Here is a 20,000-nt window from a genome sequence, read left to right as displayed (position 1 = left end):
TACAATGTACACATTAATGGGTCTTTTCACTGTGGTATTCGATTTTCGGACCTTTATCAATTTAGTGAGCAGGTAGGTTTTTGACATTTCTTTGAATAAATAATTAATCAACTGATATAACAGACTGTAACAGTTCCCGTAGTGTCATTTGATAGTCCAGGTTTATTGAATTATCTATGATATCCTGAGAATATAACTGCAGTTGAACCTCTGCACAACAGCCCTCTTGGGGACAGAGGAAAGTGACTGTTGCAGAGAGGTGGCTATTATGGGGAGGTAAGGTAAAGGTTAAGTCTGCATATGAGCCAAGTGGCCTATCAGGCTGGAACTTCCGGTTTCGGTAGCATGAAGCGACTAGGAGTATTTCTACTCCCCCCACAATGGAGTTTGATCGTGGGTACCCATTTATACACCTGGGTGGAGAGAGGCACTGTGAGAGTTAAGTGTCTTGCCCAAGAACACAACATGTGCAATGTCCTCAGCCAGTAATCGCTATCCATTTTCCTGAGGGTGGCCGTTAAGCAGGGGTTGAACTGTATATGTCTTTTATTTTAAGCTGCGCAAAGAATATGGGCCACGGATTACAGCAAAGTTTCCTCCAAGGAAGTTACTGTCCTTGACCCCAGTGCAGGTTGAAGAGAGGCGAGCTCACTTGGAGAAGTATCTACAGGGTATTTGTCAAGATCCTGGGATTGCTTCAAGTTCAATTTTTGTGGGTTTTTTCCTTAATGCTCAAAAGGTATATGTTGTCACAATCATAGCTTTAAGCTTAAACTAATAAGTCTTGTCGACATTATCACTGTGGAAGTAAAACAAAAAAACCTGAACTCTTCAAACCTCCCTGAGAAGAGATTTGTTTTGTGAATGAACAAACAAATTGAATATCAAATGAATGAACATGTAAAGATTTTAAATTTGAACTTTATTTGAAAAATTATGTATTTCTGTGGCATAAAAATCCTCATCATCCTCATATCTTCTCATCATTCCAGTAGGCGCATAACGCTGTCGTGCTCTCAGTCCAGCACTGTCTGTTTTGCGCCACTGCCTTAGCTGCATTCCAGCTCTTCCACCCAGCCATGTTCTTTTCTTTCTCAGCAGTCTTTCTGCGAGTGGTCTTAGGTCTCCCTCTTGCCCTTCGACCTTGTGGCATGTGGCAGTAAATAGTTCTCATCACAGTTGCTGTTTTCTTTAGGAGTCATTGAAAGCATCTTCAGAGGATGTTCAACTTGATGTTTATCTGATGAATGGGCAGAAGGTTGCATTGACGATTCAGTCTACTGACAGAACAGATGATGTACTTGAGGTAATGCAGCAGTAGCTATGTGTATTCTTTATGGTATGACCCCAGCAGGACTCCCATAAAAAAAAAGGGATGGGGGTGGTCATCAGGAATTTTAAAAAGAACCCCTTAGAGATACCAAGATCCTGTTTTGTAAGCGTGGCCCTAAAACAACAGATTATCTCCTGCCATATTTGTTTCTGGCTTAATAATAATAATTGTCGCGGCTAATCACCGTCGCAAAGTACAGCAACGACGCAGCTCAACAAGGTCAAACCGAAAGCATACATTGGTGCCTCTGGCAGCCGCTATACGGTCCATGTGTGACCTTGGAGCACAGCTTACAGCCAGCTGGAATCAGCTGTATGTTTTTTTTTGCTGAGGGGGGAAAACTGGAGAACCCAGAGAAAAACCCTCGAAGCAGAGAAGAGAACCAACACAAACTCAACCCACTTATGGCGTCGGGTCCGGGAATCGAACCCGGGCCACATTGGTGGGAGGTGAGTGCTCTCACCACTGCGCCATCCCTGCTCCCCTTAAAAGGTGCTGCAAAAGCACCTACTGTGGACCCTTTTGAGGAAGAACATCTAAAGGGGTACCAAAACTGCATTTTTAACCCCTAAAAGGTACAATGAGCACCCCCATCCTTTTTATACGGGGTCCCCCCCCCCCCCCTGATATGACTCAGGCACAATTTTCTGGGGCAATTCTGCCCAAGGGGAAAGGTGCAAATATGAGGTTAACCATATGTGAAGCACTAACCCGACAAGGCCAGTCCACAACACTGCAGGAACTCCAGTAAGTCTACGCAAAGTCCAAGGATCAGTTGGTGAGGAAATTGAGAAGAATGAGTTTATAAGACTACTCAATCAACTAGCTAGCCAAGCAGCTGGATAAACATACAAACAGCTCTCAGTTCACACAATATAATCTCTTTCCAGGCATTGATGGCAGAGATTGGTCTTCATGAAGATCTGGTCTACTACTTTGGACTCTTTCTGATCAAAAGAGCAGACGACGGAGAGGCAGCCAGTAAGCTGATTAACTATCAATTCTCCCTACATGTCAAAAGCTTGTCTGAATCATGACCATTCCTGTGTTCTCATGATATGATGCTTTTGCTTGTTGCATGTGTGTAGTTGTCAGAAGATTTCAAGACTTTGAAGCACCTTTTCTGACAATCAAACAAGAAACAGGAACCTGCAGAGTGGCTGTCAGAAAAACGTGAGATACAACTGTTAATTAAATAATATTTCTTGTTTTCTTACAAGACCTTGGTCTCTGGGAGCAGCGCACAGTTTCAGTCACCTCTCGTGAAAAAAAAGAAACAGTTAAAACTCTTTAAAAGAGAAAGTCTTGACAGTGGTTTCCTCAGCTACAAGTTAATGATGAGCTAATTTGTTGTTTCTGAAGGCTTTGGGATCCAAGAATAGAAGACAAGATCACTCAGGACAGAATAGGAATGAATCTATTGTATGTGCAGGTAAGGGCCTCGCAAATAGGTTATTTTTGTGAAATTAGAGTTGTTTATCCTGCAGTATATAACCAAGGCCGATTCCTATGCGAAAGGTTTTTTTTTTTTGAGCTGGGAATTTTCCTTCTAGGCTGATACAGCTTAATATTAAGCAGTTTTGAAATTAAGCCTGAAAAATATTCAGGCTTGAATGGGACTTAATTTCACAACTGCTTAAGTTCTGTGTATAACTACGATGATCAATCATGTCCTCATATCTTTCTCCACAGTTCAAATATATGGTTGTTCATGTATCCATTGTATGCTGATCCTAAGTAATGTTGTTGATCGTTTCCAGGCAGTCAGTGATTTAGAGAAAGGTTGGACAGTTGGCTCCAAGGAGGCTCATGCAAAACTGGCAGAACTCAAAAAGAAAGGTGATAAACTTCAGGTGAGACTTTCACGCTATCCCTGCACACAGTTCAGGGCTGTCATTAAGGGTTGCAACCTGTAACACCTGCTACGGCTGGCCATGCTTGATTTTCTTTACATGCTATGGCTGAAATTGCTCGTTGTCAATAGAATTCACCCACAAAGGAACAAAAATGCTATTGGTGTGGAGAACAAGGCTAGCCATATGTGTAGATGACCTATCCTAATATAGTTAGAATCTTAGATCTTTTGAGATTATATGGCACATGGTCAAAATGACAATTCTTTTCAATGACTGACTACCTCAACGTTGGAGAAAAGTCTGTTTTGTTTATCACAAAATGATTAGTAAAACCAATCCAATATCCTTGAAATTGTGCTTTTTTGGACAAGGAATAGTTCTTATATAAAAAAGGTCGTATTTATTTACAACTTTTATGTGCTCGATAATCGTTACATTAGGAATCAAATGAAAATGGTTGATTTTCAGCACTGTTAGAACTCGTTAGGTTGATGTCTGGACATGAATTTGATAATGTTGTTTTTCTTGGAAATAAATAATACATGTATTTGAAGAGAAAAATAGTGTTTTTACTTTTACTAAGGCCTACTTACTGTATATGCAGCTGCAGCAGTAGGACAAATTCTATTTTAATTTCCAGCTGTAAGTTTTGCAGACATTTGCCTGTACTAAGTTCTACCTGGTTCTTCTCATCTTTAGGATTGGAAGATATTTAATTTTTCTGGCCAGTGTGAAAGATTGCCTAATGTTGTTCATAATCATAATTTATTGTTTTGAATTCTTTTTTCAGTTTTTGCGACTTGCAAGATCACTAAGATTCTACGGATACCTGCAGTTTAAACCTTGTATCACAAATTACCCTGAAGAAGACACAAGAGTTATCATTAGTGTTGGTGACAGAGAACTGAACTTCAGACTTCAAACTCCAGATGTAAGCGAACTGTTCATTAACACACTGTGTGTTGGGTTTATGGAACTACTAACTGAAATGACATTGTGCTGGACTGGTATGCTTATTCGGAAGGATTAGACAATGCTTTTATCATATGATGTGTGGACTTATCCTTGACTGCTTACTCAGTCTGTAAGCACTGCTGTTTGTACCAAAGGTGTTTCTTAACAGCATACCCCACTCTATATGCCCCTGTGTCACCATGTGGATTGGCTAGTTACTGGTAATTGTAATGTTTGTGTACATGGGATGTGTGTTTATCTAAAGATCTGTGGTAGAATGTACCTTAGACTCTGAGATGACGGCTAGCTACAGTTTGAGCATGGTAAAGTCCAGGGAGGGAGTAATTCCCATATAAAAAGGACAAGGTGCGCTCATCAGAAATTTTGAAAAGAACCTCTAAGAGGTGACAAGATCCTTTTTTGGGGCATGGCTTGAAATTTTTTTCACCCCTTACAGGTACTGGTAGCTGAACTCTAAAACAACGCATTATCTCCTGTCATAAGTTTTTTGCCTCTTGAAATACGGTACCACAAAAGCTCCTGCTGTTCACCTTTTGAGGCTGAACGCCCTAAGAGATACCAAAATCACTTTTTTTAAGCTCTAAAAGTTACAAAAAGCACGGGAGTCCCCTAGAAGTCAAAAGTTGGTAAATGAAGCTGCTTTACTTTTCCAGTAGTGTAACATGTAATTTAAATATGATATTTATTTTCTTTTCATAATTTTTTTCCAAGCACAAAATACAAGAAGGCAGCTTCAAGGTGACAAGAATGAGGTGTTGGAGAATAACAGCATCGGTGAGTGAATTATATTCTGTTCTTCAAGACTATAACCATTTTTGAAGACTGACCAGCTTCTGGTGCTGTCGATTGATTGTTTGATAGCGAGTATGCAGCCAGTCAGGATGCCAGTTCACCTGATAGTCAGTCAGTGGGTGTCGACTGTCAATTGGGGATAAATAAATCATATATTCAACCAATTTTGCTATAGTTCTAAAGGAATGTTGCAACTGGTCAAAAACTTGTGGGGAGCTGGGAGGATGCAGACTATCCAGCTGGCTACTGACTTTCAAGTGTAGCTGATAAATTAACTTTATGGGTAGTGCTGTTATGGAACATTCTCCAGCTGGTGGTAATAGTACAATGTAGAGGCCTTGAATGGTCAGGCTCTCTGGCTTTAAAGTTCAGTGCTCAATAACACTTTATGAAGGGTCTAACATAGGGTTGGCATACAGTGTCCTAACTAAAGCTAATCTGTGAACCAATTCATCTGCAAACTAGAGGTGCAGGCCTGTAATTGATCAATTAACATAAAATTAACTGTTGTTTAGCTTAAACAGTGATCCAGGCAGCTGCAAGTCTGTTGTAATACGTTAGTATGGGAAGGCTTGGTGTCTCATCAGAGAAAAACATTGTCTTGTCACAGTTTAAATACTTTAGAACGCGCCAGGTTTGTGATGATGCCTCTGTAAGCGGGATGGTGGGATGGAGGAACCACTGGTAGCAGGAAGTGTGATAAGCAAGCCTTATTTGAAAAAAAGCAAAGGATAATTTAGCTGGTATTAGTGAGGCCTTCCAAGGGGTAAAAGCAACAAGTGACAACAAGTGACACAGAGATTTCTAGTCAGCGACAGCGAATTGAACAGCCCACTAAAATTTGACAGCGACATCAGAAGCACTAGAAGAAAGAACAACATTGTCCCTTTTGGACTTTTTGCCTATTTAGAGAGTGTATTCTCCTGGCAAGTCTGTACATGTCAGAAACTTGCATGCTCTTTCTTTGAATAAACTAAAAAATCAACCTTGTAGCAACAGCAACATATGACCATGCAGAAAAACGACGGTGACATTTTCTTCGGCTGGTTAGGCGACATCATTACATAAAAGGATGTGACATGGCAACATGACTACCCCCCTTGGAAGGCCTGATAAGTAAGAGTTGTGACGTACAGTAATCCCTTCAAGTTTGTTCTCTGCTAGAGTGACATTAATGAAAATGGAAAACAGGAGGAACACTTGGAACTAGCCTTTGAATATCTCATAAGGAAAGACCAGATGGAATGGATAACAATCCACAGTGATCAGGTATTAACAGTTGAGCCTCAGCTTTGTTCAGTACACCTGCTGTAAGAGGAGACTGAGTCATGGCTACACAGGGAAGAATAGCTCTATTTATACTTATTATTGTAACATATGAAGACATGGTTTCAAGATCATTGCAGTTATACACACAACTTAAGCAGCTGTCAAATCAAAGCCTGAAAAAAACATTCAGGCTTGAATGGGATCCAAACCCATGACCCTTGTGATACCCGTGCAGTGCACTACCAACTGAGCTATCAAGCCAACTGAGAGCTGGTCAGGTTGTGAGAGTAACATGCAACATATTACAGTTTGACCACCTGAACCAGGCCACCAAGGGAAAAACTAACCAATCAAAATGTTAACTTACTGGTCGCTTTCTTGTGTCAGCAAGTAATAGGGGTCTGTTTGATACAAATTTATAAGTGATATCAACTCCTTTGCATTATGTAGACTCTTAGAGATTCAGTCCTTGACCGCAAATTATCATATAGCTTGAAAACTCATTTTATGACAACAGTTAACTGAAATAGTTGAAAAGTGGACAACATTTAAGATTGAAACTAAACAATCAACAAATGACAAAGTTTCCTGAGAGGTTCACAGCACTTCCCACTTTGCCACTTTGCGGAGTTTTTAGTTTTGTTGAGGCTACTGTTTTATGTTGTTGGTTTACTTGAGAATACAGTTTTGGACCCATTGTTTTCCTCTAGGGATTAACAGAACTTGGTCTGATTGTGTTTTATTTTATTACAGGCAATTCTGATGAGCCTTTGTCTTCAGAGTATTGTCGATGAAATCCTCAGAATAAAAAACGGAAAACCAATTAAAAGGGTAGGTGACTTACGTTCAGTGTTGTGTGACATGTTGAGCTTCACTTACAGTAGTGTAATGACGTACATGTAACACGTGATATTTTCTCTGTTCCCTGTGTATTTTTGTTCTGTGGCCTTAAGTCCTGTGATCTGGTGCTAAGCATCTGATGGCATGAGATTCAGGGGTGGATCTAGGGGGAGGGTGCAGGGAGTGTGCCCCCCTTCCCCCCTGAGATGAAGCCTTCTTCGCATTTGCTTTTAATATTTGTTTACCTCACAGGTCAGTTATGCCATTTCTTAGTGGTGCATCCCCTCCTAAGAAAAATCTTGGATCCACCCCTGAGACTGGGAATGTCCTTTGACCTGCATCCTAAGAGAGAGACCTTAACTCTATACTGTTGTTCAACCAATTTGTTTCTCAGCCTAAAGATCGTGCAAAGATGAAGAAGGAAGCAAGTCCAGGTTTTGAGCGTACCAATTCTGTGACATCTGATGCATCGACAGAGGTATATAAATTATAAAGCTTCAAGGTGCCTGTGGCACATCTAATCATAAAGAGCCATGGTTGTTTACTACACCAGCTCATACAATGAATATTTACCATAACCTAGGTTACGGTTTCATCAATTATTTGAAGTTTGGCAGACTGTAGGGTTAGACTGTAGATGTATAGTAGATGACTGTAGATGACTGCAAGTTTCTTTTTGTAATATATTAATGACAAGATGTAAACAACTGTATTTGGCTCTAAAACCATAGGAATGTCCTTGGGTATATACTGAGTAGTTTAAAGTGTAAAATTTGATTTTCGTAAAACAGTGCTCAATACATCAGAGTAGAGCAAAGTATATAATGTGGGAGGAAAAACACAAATAAACTACAAGTTTGTCCCTACAAGCCTGTTTCGTGGTTGCCCACTCATCAGGGGATGAAACAGGCTTGTAGGGACCACGAAACAGGCTTGTAGGGACGAACTTGTAGTTTATTTGTGTTTTTCCTCCCACATTATATTGAGTAGTTTATACATAAATTAATATATACAAGTAAACAGGAACAGATGATAAATGCATCATGCATATAGTTTTGTGACAATTATCTCACACAAACCCACATGGCCAAACACCCACTGTTTTCTTTACAACTTTATCAGGCCTGGCTAGCTGTTTTAGCTGATTAACATGTTTGTTTAAATTCTGGAATCAGGGTGACGTAGAACAAGAGAGCAAAACTGTGAATGGTTCAACTTCTCCATCCACAAGTCCAGAAGCTAGACAGAAACAGAGTTCACCGGGAAAACCAAAAACATCCAAACAATCGGCAGTAAGTAATAAAACTTGCCTCACTGTAAGGGTGTGGCAATGGTGGTACCATATTCATGTCTTCGACATGTAACAATATGTATCAAAACTCTAGCTTCAGATAATGGTGAATAGTGAATGTCTGAGACAATTTTTGCATCTCATAAGCCTTGTATTACAAAAGCCACTTTGTGCAAAAGTGTACAGTCTGTCTTTAATCAGCACTTTTTTATCTTCTTTCTTTTATCTTCTCTTTCCTGGTCTTATCTTCAAACTAGCCTGCCAGCAGGCTCACGTTAGAGCACAAGCGAGCGTGGCGTAGCCACGAGCACAAAATCGAGCGGCAAAGCCGCGAGACGAGAATCACTTTCTTGGCGCCTCTTCGCCAGACTCTTTCCCGCTGGATCGCTTTGCTCTTCGCCGCTCGCGCGCGTGACTCAAAGGTGAGCCTGCTCGCAGGCTATCTTCAAACTTACTGCCAGCACACAAGCTGTGATTGACAAGATTAGTTAGGACTGATGATGATGATGGCGACGGTGACGATGACGATGAAGATGATGATGATGATTTTCTTCGTTCTTGTAAACAGGGTAAAGGACAATCACCCAAACCGGCAACTGCTCCGTCAAGTAATGCTGCCATGACAACAAACAAGGTGTTTGAAGGGATTGGAGACGACGACCTTTGAACTTTGAGCTTGTTGAAAGGTTACATGGTTAGAGTAATATGACTTCTAGCTTTTATATTTTATAAGTCAGGCTTTCATTTTATATTGAAAAAATTATGTATTATATAATAATGGTAGATTTGTTGAGAGCCAATCAGGCAAAAGATAAAAGTGTTTAAAATTACCTGTGTGAAGCTATTGATTGCACTGAATGTTATGAATCACTGTATTTTCTTCGCACCGCTGTAACCATCTGAACAATTAAACCAAAGCCTATGTTCAAAGTCTGACGATTAGGGGAAACAAATATTGATCACAACATGTATGGCATTTGTTGAGGTGGTGAGAGGCGGTCTTTGCACGCAGTTTATGATTTTGGATCAAAATGGTGAAATGATTGTGCTAATTTTTACTATTCTTAATTTTCACGACAAATTTATGTACGTTAAGCGCAGATGCATTTGAGGTCAATTGCAGATTCTTTCAAAATATTATTCTGGGAAATTTACCAAATTATGTTTATTGTTAAAAATTGTGGCAAGAATTTGTTTAGGTCTGGAACAAATCAGTTACAATTATTATAATAATATAGATTAAACTCAGGGGCTCGTTTTTTATGATGGTAGAATGTGACACCCTAAGAAACAGCTAGAAAAACAAGATTTATGTGGCTTTAAAACAGAAGTTTCTATTATTAGGCTAAATATATTTTAATTACTCGTTTTCAGTCTTGTGGTGAACGTTTTGTACCCAATTATATTTTACATTTTGTGTGAGGTTTTGAAGATAAATAGGGTTGATGTTATTAGTGACTGCAGGGCTCTATAAAAGGAAATTTCTGATTGTACCATTTCTCATCTCCAGCCGGCTGGACCGGTCAATTTGTAGAAATGGTTTTAGGTGAATAGATGCTAGCTTAGCCAGCTGTTTCAGTTAAGGTGGAAGCCAGAAAACGTTGGAGTTTTGGCAGCTTGAGCTCATGAAATGAAATGGCACTGAGTTTCTTTCGTTCTTGCAAAATGGGCACCCATCACTTCGTCTCACCAAAAACCTTGTTCTTTTTGACTTGTCAAACTCAGATAAATTTCTATTCTGTTGGCATTATACTTCAATGTTTGCAAGGGTCACTGACAGTGCAAGCTATTAAGGAGCTTAAGCAATGACGACGGCGACCCCGAGGACAACGCCTAGTAAAAAATGAATTCTATTTTACCTTTGATTTTCGCTATTGTCTAAATCTGTTTAGTGCGCCTATTGGTCTGAAAACTTGCTCAAGCTAAATATGTAACGCTAGCGTTCGATTCCAAATGAAAATACGAAAAATTAGTCGCCGTCGTTTGCGTTTTCCAAAATACGCAGAACATATTTCACGTTGTTGTTGTGCAGAGGACGGCTGAGAATTTTACAAAGATTTATAACGCACGTGCGCAGCTATTGTTCTACTCATAAACCTTTTGTTTTGTGACGTTCTCGTTGCCGTTTGCTTAAGCTCCTTACTAAGGGGTTTGGAGACAAGTGCTTCCCAAGAAAGTTGTGTAAAATTATGTCCCACTCAATAATTGACTGTATTTGAAATATTTCGTCAATATAACCACTGCTTTAAAAAAAGAAAAAAAAAAATAAATAACAAATCATTGCGATGATTTGCCATGACTGTTGGCTGTCGCATTCAATGCTTGTAAGGCCTGTGTAACAGGGAACAATCACGAGACTGTGTTGATAACAAAATCGTAGCTCGTTAATGAAACTCAGTTTTTACGTCTTGAACGGTGTAATGTTTGAAAAATTAGAATTTAAATAGTGAGCATTTTTTGGCATGCTTTTTTAGCTAGTTTAGTGGTTGGTGACCATTCTTTTCTCTTTGGTATGATTATGATTTTGTAATAATTATAGTGTAATATTATTGACACGATCATGTGATAGAGGAGGACTTAAAGCTAACTAATGTATGTGTTAAACTGTGCCTTTCGTGCACGTGATTTTAGTGATTTTTTTTCTGTTGCTGCTGTTAAGGGTAATTATAGTTTTCCATATTGGAAGAGTTTGTGTGTTCTTACATCTTAAACCATTTGTAGTCCGAAGGTGTTAGCTTTTCACTGTTATCATTTGTTTTATTATCATTGTATTTCAGTGAAACAGCGTGTTACTACCACTTATCTAGAAATTATTTACATTGAAATGAGGGCTTATGGATAGTACACTGGGCAGAAATTAGGGAACTTGAGCAAACCATAACGTTAAAAAAAAAATTGCCGAAGAAAAGATTTATTGAAAGCAACAGCTTTGCATGTGCGTTATAATTCTTGGTGAATTCCTTGGGTGTCGTCCACATTACGCCGGAGGAATTTTAAAACGCAGCTTTATTTCTCCAGTGAGGCCTACGGTCCACACTAATCCGTCACGGAAACCGAGCTTTTCGAAAACGCTCTTCAAACCGGAGAAATTTGAAAACGCCGGCTTTTCGTTTTCGTGTGGACAGAAAACATTTTGAAACGGAGCTTTTTTAAAACGATTACCTCACGATAATCGTGTGATTTTCCTGCTCGAGTGTTTTTCAAACACAAATCCAATATTACGGGGCTCGTACGGGTCTTGGAAAACCTGGAAAGTCCTGGAATTTTATTGTGGCCTTTTCCAGGTCTGGAAAGGCCTGGAAAAGGGCTACTGGTCCTGGAAAGTTCTGGAAATCTGTTAAACTCAAGTAGAAAAATATGAAATTTATGGCAGACAGCAAGGAGAATTAACATTAAGATCTTGGGAGTGAAAGGGTTAATGTGAATTTTAGAGTCCTGGAAAAATCAATCGGCGTCCTGGAAACGTCCTGGAAAAGTCCTGGAAATTTGTTTTTGAAAAAGGGTACGAACCCTGTATTACCGGTGATTGTTGCGTTTTTACATTTCTCCGGCGTAGTGGGGACGGAAAACATTTGATGCGTTTCCAAAGTGAAAACACCGTTTTCAAATTCCTCACGCGTTGTGTGGACCGGGGTTTAGCCATCCTTTGCAAAACGACATGCAATGACCAAATTCTTATTATTTTAGAAAGCGCGAACCAGGAAGGGTAATTTTTCTTGTTTCTAAAAGGTTGATGGCCTTGACACAGACAAATCTAAAAGACCATATGGTTGCTTAACATCTCTTATTTTAGCCCATTACACAAGCAAAACTGCATTATGTGCCAAAGGGAACCTTGTAATCTCTAGCTTGAAAAGCGGTTTAAAGTTTAATTAAACAGGAAAAACATTTACATCTTGATCTATTTTTGTATGTCATAATTTTACTTGTTTGTCTATTATTACGACAGAAGACACTTTGCTTTGCTGTAAACTTGTCAAGGCAGAGAAAAATAAACAATAATTTGCCAAGTTTTTGTCGTTATTAGTTTATTTTAACATAAAGTTAACATTCCAGCTGTTTTTTTGCGCGGTCAGAATTCACTTTGGGGAAAAAGTAATGACCTCGCGCCTACATACCCGCGTGAGTAGTTATGGAATTATTCTGGGAGTCACAATCAACAAAGCTTTGGTGGAAAGTCATTAAACAGAAAGAAAACACCATTTGTTGTTTATCAACTGGTCGTTTATTGTATATTCCTAATGGTCCCTTAAGCCCTAGCGCCGCCACCTAGGCGACAGGCCATGAGTGTTCAATATGGCGAGCTCACTAGCCTGTGAACAGGTTCCGGCTGGAAGGGTCTGACTGCGGTTGAAAGGGCCAAAAGGAAGTGGCCGAGGGGCAAATGGGGTGGACATTAGGGCGTCTCTCTCCCCCTCTCCCATCCTGGACTACAGAGCCTGTTCACAGGCTACAAGCTCACTTAATTATTCATTGTGGTACAGTAGAACCCCGCCTTACGATCACCTCGTTATTGGGGCCACTTTTTTTGTCCCAGCGAAACGCCCACACATTTTCTAAAAAGAAAACCCCTTTAATTTAAAATGCGGCCAACCCGTTAATACGGCCAACGGCCACTTTTAGAAAACATGTACCGTGTTTCTATCGAGTATTAGTATAGATCCACTAGCGTTCTATCACGAAAGCCGCTCTCTGATTGGCTACGATACTCACTATCTATTCTGTGATAGATAGTGAGTAGCAGTGTAGCGTAGCAGTGTACAAAATGATGGCCGCTTCTTGGCGTTTTCGCAGTGTCTGTGAAGAGGATTTCGATAAAGTTTCGAACGACTAGTAGATTTATACTAAAACAATTAGATTATTTGCTTCACTTTTATGCGTGATAGTTGACGAGGGCACAGCCGATAGAAATCTCGTGAAAGTTTGGGAGAACTCAAAAAAGCTGTGGAAACACTCGCCTGCGGCTCGTGCTCCCACAGCATTTCTCGTTCTCCCAAACTTCCCCTCGTGTTTCTATTAAACAATTAGATCATTCGCTCTCGATTTCAATCGGGTTTTAGTAGAATTCTACTAGTATACTAATGCAAATGCTGTAATCTGATTCGCTGAACCATTGAACACTATCAGCCATTAGTGTGCAGTGGCTGGAGGTCGTCTAGGAAATGGCGACGTTTTTTTCGTTTTTCCAAAGTTTTGGAGGAAAATTTTGATGCAAATGGATAATTAAATTCCTGAGAAGTCTAAACGAAGGACATTTAGGCTTTCTTGACTTTTCAAAAAGTTGAAATTATTGAAAAAACTAATGCGCACCACACACAATTTCAATTTTAAATGACGATTCAATCCGAGCGATCTTTTTCAGGCGCAAAGTTTAATAATACGTCAAGAAATAATTGGAAACCGTTATTTGAAGTAAACTTTGGTAAGAATTTTACTAAAACAATTAGATTATTCGCTCTCGATTTCTACGAGGTAATAGTTGATGAGGCCTTCGGCCTCATCAACTATCGCCTCATAGAAATCTCGAGCTCGTAATTTAATTGTTAAATAGTTGACGAGGGCGCGGCCCGAGTCAACTATCATGCATAGAAATCGAGAGTGAATAATCTAATTGTTTTAAAGATTGAAGCGCAGCCAGGATGAGACATAATCAAAATTACAATAAAAACGTTCGCTGGCTAAACATTTCAAAAAATAACATGAGCTTTCGCCTGTCGATCTACAGCCTTTAACGGATAAAAAATGGAATGCAAAATGGGAAAATATACGCAAGAAAAGGCGAGATGAAAATAATAAGAAGGAAAAAAGCAAATTTAATGTGTAGATTAGGTGACTTGTTTAAAAAGAATACCACACTGGTTTAGAATCGACTTAGAGTTATTGTCAGCATGCTTGGTAGCAGTGTGCCAAGCCTCCAAAGTTTTTCTAATGCGAAAAGAGCCTTTGTCGATGACACTAGAATTATCAAAATCTACGCGATGATCGAATGACCATGCATGTTTCGTAATGTTTGATCCATTAGCACATGTTTTTACATTCCTGATATGTTCTTTCTTACGAGTTTCAAAACACCGGCCGGTTTCGCCTACATAAGGGACCGTTCATTTTTTATGAGGGAGGGGGGGCTGGTGGGATTTGGGAAGCACCATTTAAAAATCGCATGACCCCCCCTCAGCTTACCAATTTTTTCACATGGCCCCCCCTTTATAGCGGTCATTTTTTGGGATGACCCCCCCCCCAAAAAAAAAATTGAACAAACAATATTTAGATTTCAACTTTTTTAATATTTCTCTATTATCCCCCTACTTCACGTTATTGTGCTCACCATGAAGACAATATTTACAATCCCTATACGACAGAGAGCTGTTGTTTAAAAAACAAATCAAAAGAATGAGAAGTGAATTTCGGATCTCCTAGTTATGGCTCGCCCTGAGCGTGTGGCATTTGGCCTCTCATTGGCATCTTCCTCCTCTGAATTGATGAATGCAAGAATGACGTCATTTGAGTCATCTTCTCCCCCAGAGTCAATGGCATCACTGTCATACTCATCATTGTCACTTTCATCTGTTTCACTGCTGTGAGCACTTGCCCTGTTGTCATTTTGTGTCAATGTCCTGGCATTTCTCAGTGTTGGTTGGCCAGCTCTGAGAGAACTCTTCTGCTGCAAGCATGAATATTTTACAATTGCCTTTACTTTCTCACTCTTGCTGCTTTTTAAATGCGCAAAATTCCAAAATGCGCAATAATGGCGAAAGCGACGAGTCGTTTAAGAAAAGGTTTACTGCTGAACGATCCAGGCAGTTTGACATCTTACAAGCAAAAGAAGCAATCTTTCTAAGTGCGGATGGCTGTTCAGAAAGGGTGGGTGAGTTTTCCGTGCCAGGGTACCAGTTGAAGCCCAGTGATGGAAGAAAACTGAACTTCTCCATCAAAGAGCTCAGAGCAATTGTGGAAAAGTTGAATGTCATATTGAAAGATGTAAAGGAACATGATTCCACACTCTTTCAGTCCAATGGGCTTGCTTTAAAGCAGGGCGAAGAATTTGCCCACAGTTTTAATGTAAAGCAGATCAAATGTATAGAAGCTAAGTTGACGAAGGTCACGCAGGACATGGAAGCACTAGAAAATAAGAAGAGCAATTATAACAGCATATTCAAGGGCACACTCAAACAGCACATCAACAAAAGGAGAAGGAAAAAAGAAAACCGCAGAAAGTCAAATGAAAGAAAGAGGAAGCGGACTGAAAACAACGTCCAACGAGTTTATGGAATCTGTGTTGGAAACCCGCTAGGAAATGATCTTCCACAATGCCTTGTGTACCCTCCTAGAACGGCCGTCCTGGAAGAGTGTATTAAAGTTGAGGATGTTGCCACGTCGTTATTTAGAAGAGATGGGCCATACATTGCACAGCTCTTGGAAGGGAATTATTTCACCACAAACCTTGAGCGGGAAGTCAGAGATTATGTTTACACCTTCATGTACCCTGAAGAGTACACTCTGACGGAAAGCATTGCTGCTTCTTGCAGCATTGGTGAAAGAGACTCCCATAGCAGCACAAGCGGCGACGAAGAACTCGATGACAGCGAAGATGAAGATGAGTGCCAGTGAAAGTTGCATTCGAAAATAACAGTGTTAAATACTTCTTTTCAGTAGCTACAAATGCTTTTTGTGGCCAAACGTTTTTTTAAAGCAGAAGGAAAGTTTGTAATAAATTTGTATCCTGCCTTCTATGTTTATTCTATAGCAATTTTTTTGATATTCAAACGTTATGCCATTTTAAAGTTTTACTAAAATATTTCACGTGACCCCCCCTTTTTCCCTTATTTTTTTGGGATGACCTCCCCTCGAAAGCCATTTTTTTTCGCATGGCCCCCCCCAAATCCCACCAGCCCCCCCTACCTTATAAAAAATGAACGGTCCCTAACACCAATCGCAATCGGCACATGGTATTTTATAAATCACGTTCGGTTGATGGTCAATTGATGGGGGAATTTGGGAGAAGGAAATTCTTGTTGCAAAGTCTTTAAGGGCCCATTAACTGATCTTTTTGAGCCGTTGCTAGGGAAAATTTATTCTCATATAACCTCGTCATTTTAAGTTACTTCAGAGTTATTTTCATGTGTTCTAACTTTTTCATGATCAGCAACACTAGTGATGACGTCATCAGGCCCCGCCCATGGTCATGTGACTAATACTGAAAAAACGCAAAGGCTCCCAGGCAAATTACTTTATCGCAATTTTTTTCATTGATTTAATATTTTAATTTAAATCCTCATTACCCTATGCATAGATTTTGTTTCATTTCTAAAAGGTCAGATTTTGAGAGAATTTCAAAATATTAAAAAGTTCGTAATTTTCTGAAAAAAGCATGATTTTGAAAAAGGAATGCATAGCTATGTTTCCAACGTTGGCTTTAATCGAAATCCGTCAAAAAAAGGCAGGATTTAAGGAAAAACCGCGTTTCCTTTAGCATTTAAAGAAACCGGAAGTGCGCCCGATATATATTGGAAGTTACCCTATCAGCGCGTGCGCAGTTTCCACTACCAGCACACTTCGGTAAGATCAAACAAAGCCACACGGAGTTAGTTTTTCTCTTTCTATTGCTCTTGTTTTTCTGTCTTTCTCTTATTTTGTCTTCGCTTGTACTTTTTTACTTTGCATTTTGTGAAACACAAAGAAAAACATCTAAGATGTGAGCGAATTTGAAAGTTATTGATTTATTTTTATTTTCTGCGCTCAGGCTGACGTAAGTAACCGGAAGTGAAATTTCACCTCCTTAGCAACGCGCGGGAGTGCGCGCATAAATCGGTTAATGGGCCCTTAATGGCTTATTTGCAACTTGCATGTCGTACCTACGAAGAATTCTTGTTAGCTAGTGGTTGCGTGACACCATTGATGAAGGGAAGGAGAACAGAACTGTTAGGATTCTCTTGAGGCGCAGCCCATTTAAAAAACATGCAAACCAATTCTTCAGGTGTGGGGATGGCGTGCGTGGGTGGTTTGGAAAATTTCCCCTTTAAGGTGTTGGAGGTAACATAGGAGGGATAGTTATTGGCTCGTAGAGCATCAGTGACATGGTTGATTTCAGTATTTTTCCCTTGCCATGTACTAGGGAGTTTAATTGCGCGGTGTAAGAGGGTCTCAGCTGTGCTAATCTTGTGGCGTTTGTCATGGTGACAAGATCGTGAAGTAATTGTGTTATCCTTGTGGGAAACCAAAGTATCTAAGAAAGCGATCTGTTGGTCAGATTCCTTCTCAATAGTGAATGAGATGTGTGCATCGATGGAATTAAGTGTAGTATGAAAGGAGTTGACAGCATTCCTTTTAATGATACAAAAGCTATCATCCACATAGCATTTCCATACTTAAGGTATAAATTCACCCTCTGTGATAAGTCTGTTAACTCCTCTAGCTGTTCTTTATTTTGTTTAAGTTGTTCAGTTCAAGTTCAAATTCAAAATTGAAAATACTCGCTAAGTTCACTTTTAGACTGTGATAATTGTCTTAACTGCGCCTCAACAATTGCCGTTAATAACCAATTCTGTCATTATCACAATCTTTTAGGTATGTACAACAATTTATCATATACCCTAACAAAATTACCATACAACAAACTACGCGTGGTCCGTCATGAAACGACGAGCCAAAGCCAACTGAAGCTAACCTAACAGTTCCCTTTTCTAAAGTAAACATATGTAAATGTACCAGACAACATCTTTGTTCCTATGGCCTACCCTAATTCATTAGCTTCGCATGTACCTCTACACCTTTGGGGTGCCCCACAATGTCAACCTTGCCTAAATACCTTAACGCGAACGCACTCATAATCTATGATTACTTCTAGTATTAATAGGTGCATGAAGCAGAGAAGTGAATCAGTGTCGTGGTTACAGCCATCAGTCTTGAGGGTTTATTTCGCCAAACATGCTTGGCTCTGGTGGTTTCTCGTCAAACCACACCGGATTAATTTCTTTGCCCTTTTCGAAGTGCTCTTTCTTGTGATCTTCATCCAGAGACTGAAACAGGCACCCTTGGAGGAGAATACGTGGCGAACGAATGATTTCTCTCACCTTCGTCTCCAGCTCGGCTGCGGTTTCTGCGTCCATGCTCTCAAGAGTGTTAAGCCTGGGCTCGAAATAAACCGGTAGTGATCGCGACTTGAGCGCTTCCGCTAGAGACTGCAACAATCCCAGGATGTTGTTTTCTCGCTCCGACTTCTTCCAGTCGCTACCGGTCTTATCCAAAGTGTAGAAGAGAACGGTTTTCACATGGTAGCTGATGAGACCCTTTGGCTTGCTTAAGAATTTTCGTCGAATGGCTTTGATGATGATCAAGCATATCTTGGGTTCTGGAGGAATGGCGTTGACGCACTCTCTCTCCAACCCTGAATAAGAGATCCTCCAGACTGTCAGGTTTGTTTCTTTAGATTCCCATGACTTGGCTACTACATTACACCTGTATTACGGAGAGATATGAGTTAGTCTCCTTCACATGGATCAACTACATTTATAATTAGGCTCCGGAAGAAAACAAAATGTTACTCAATTTGAGCGCGGGAAGCCTTCACGAAAACATTAAGAAATGGTCTAGTAAGTTTCGAGGTATTTACATGCATAAGTCGGGTGATAACGATTTTTGAAAGTCCAAATTCCCTGAACAGGATCATGGCTTCACAACCAGGAATGTATTATTCCCAGGAGGTACTCCTGTTCTTAATTAAACTACATAATAACTGTCCCACGACCGCATTTTGGATGTGATGCATTGATCGATAACCAAGATGGTGCCCCGCCATGAGTTTGTTAAATTATCTGATATCCAGTAAGTGCGAGTAAAATAATTGTTTTGTGTGAAACAAGCAAGAAATATTGATCGATCTTCCTGATTTCAGTTTTCAAGCGGAGCTCAGGAGACAACTTAATGCATGGGCCAACTTAAGAACGATATAATGGCTTGTATTGGCCTGTTATCATATTGTCCTCTTGTTTGCCTTGCAGAAAGTAAAATTCAAAACCTGAAAGAAAAAAGACACCAATGAGGTTAACCTAAGATAACTCGTCTTTCAAAACTTACTCTCACCTCATGTCTTTAAGCCTCTTGAGCTGATCTTGTGTCAGCCATTTTGTAGTGTTCTGTTTCTCTTTCACCCAGTCTTCTTTGAGACAAGGCATAGTTGTACGCACAGCAAGTACCAGATCAGTCACTTGTATCTTCGTCTTCCCCAGGTCTTTCTCTTCCTCAGTCATTAGGGTTACCGCTGGGGAGTTTTGGTCTTGCATCCTGAACCACACAGGCCAACCTAAAGGTAAAAACATCCATTTGATTAAGGTCAGGAAATTTTATTCCATAATTGCGATATAATAAACATTTCTTGCCCTAATTCCTGTCTCTTATACGAGAAAGGGCGAGAGCTACTTTCAAATTGTTGGAGAATCCATAGTACAAACCACATACGTAAGGTGTAACAAAAATTTTGCTTACAAGTGTAACGTTGCGGAGCAAAGCGAATCATACGGAAGCGTCCATCCGGAACAAGAATTCCCCCAAGGCAACTATCAGACACATTATATTGTTTAATTAGAAACCTCGTGGGTAGGCAACGAATAAGTAGGAATAAGGTCTGTGAGTGTGATGAGTAAGTTGT

At 39.9% G+C, this 20,000-nt stretch overlaps 2 protein-coding genes across 2 annotated transcripts in view; one reads left to right on the top strand and one right to left on the bottom strand.

Moving 5' to 3' along the window:
- Positions 1–13,016, top strand: part of LOC145494518 (sorting nexin-17-like) — a 14,387-nt gene extending 1,371 nt beyond the window's left edge. Inside the window, exons 2-15 of the mRNA XM_081474005.1 lie at positions 1–72; positions 557–739; positions 1,196–1,306; positions 2,224–2,314; positions 2,422–2,506; positions 2,696–2,765; positions 3,094–3,186; positions 3,980–4,120; positions 4,876–4,938; positions 6,121–6,225; positions 6,979–7,056; positions 7,460–7,543; positions 8,241–8,357; positions 8,925–13,016. The exon at positions 1–72 is cut by the window's left edge and continues 3 nt beyond it. Coding sequence (XP_081330131.1) covers positions 1–72; positions 557–739; positions 1,196–1,306; positions 2,224–2,314; positions 2,422–2,506; positions 2,696–2,765; positions 3,094–3,186; positions 3,980–4,120; positions 4,876–4,938; positions 6,121–6,225; positions 6,979–7,056; positions 7,460–7,543; positions 8,241–8,357; positions 8,925–9,023 — 1,392 coding nt within the window. The 3' untranslated portion in view covers positions 9,024–13,016. The remainder of the gene's footprint in view (positions 73–556; positions 740–1,195; positions 1,307–2,223; positions 2,315–2,421; positions 2,507–2,695; positions 2,766–3,093; positions 3,187–3,979; positions 4,121–4,875; positions 4,939–6,120; positions 6,226–6,978; positions 7,057–7,459; positions 7,544–8,240; positions 8,358–8,924) is intronic.
- A 3,308-nt stretch (positions 13,017–16,324) lies between these two features.
- Positions 16,325–20,000, bottom strand: part of LOC145495164 (uncharacterized) — a 7,134-nt gene continuing 3,458 nt past the window's right edge. The window contains exons 3-4 of the mRNA XM_081474742.1: positions 19,436–19,655; positions 16,325–18,811 (exon numbers count right to left, since the gene is read on the bottom strand). Coding sequence (XP_081330868.1) covers positions 18,253–18,811; positions 19,436–19,655 — 779 coding nt within the window. The 3' untranslated portion in view covers positions 16,325–18,252. The remainder of the gene's footprint in view (positions 18,812–19,435; positions 19,656–20,000) is intronic.

Source organism: Orbicella franksi, chromosome 8 (assembly GCF_964199315.1).
Source record: "Orbicella franksi chromosome 8, jaOrbFran1.1, whole genome shotgun sequence".
In the NCBI taxonomy this organism is placed as follows: domain Eukaryota; kingdom Metazoa; phylum Cnidaria; class Anthozoa; order Scleractinia; family Merulinidae; genus Orbicella; species Orbicella franksi.
Note: the sequence above shows the minus strand (reverse complement) of the source record. Positions and strands in the feature narration are given on the sequence as shown.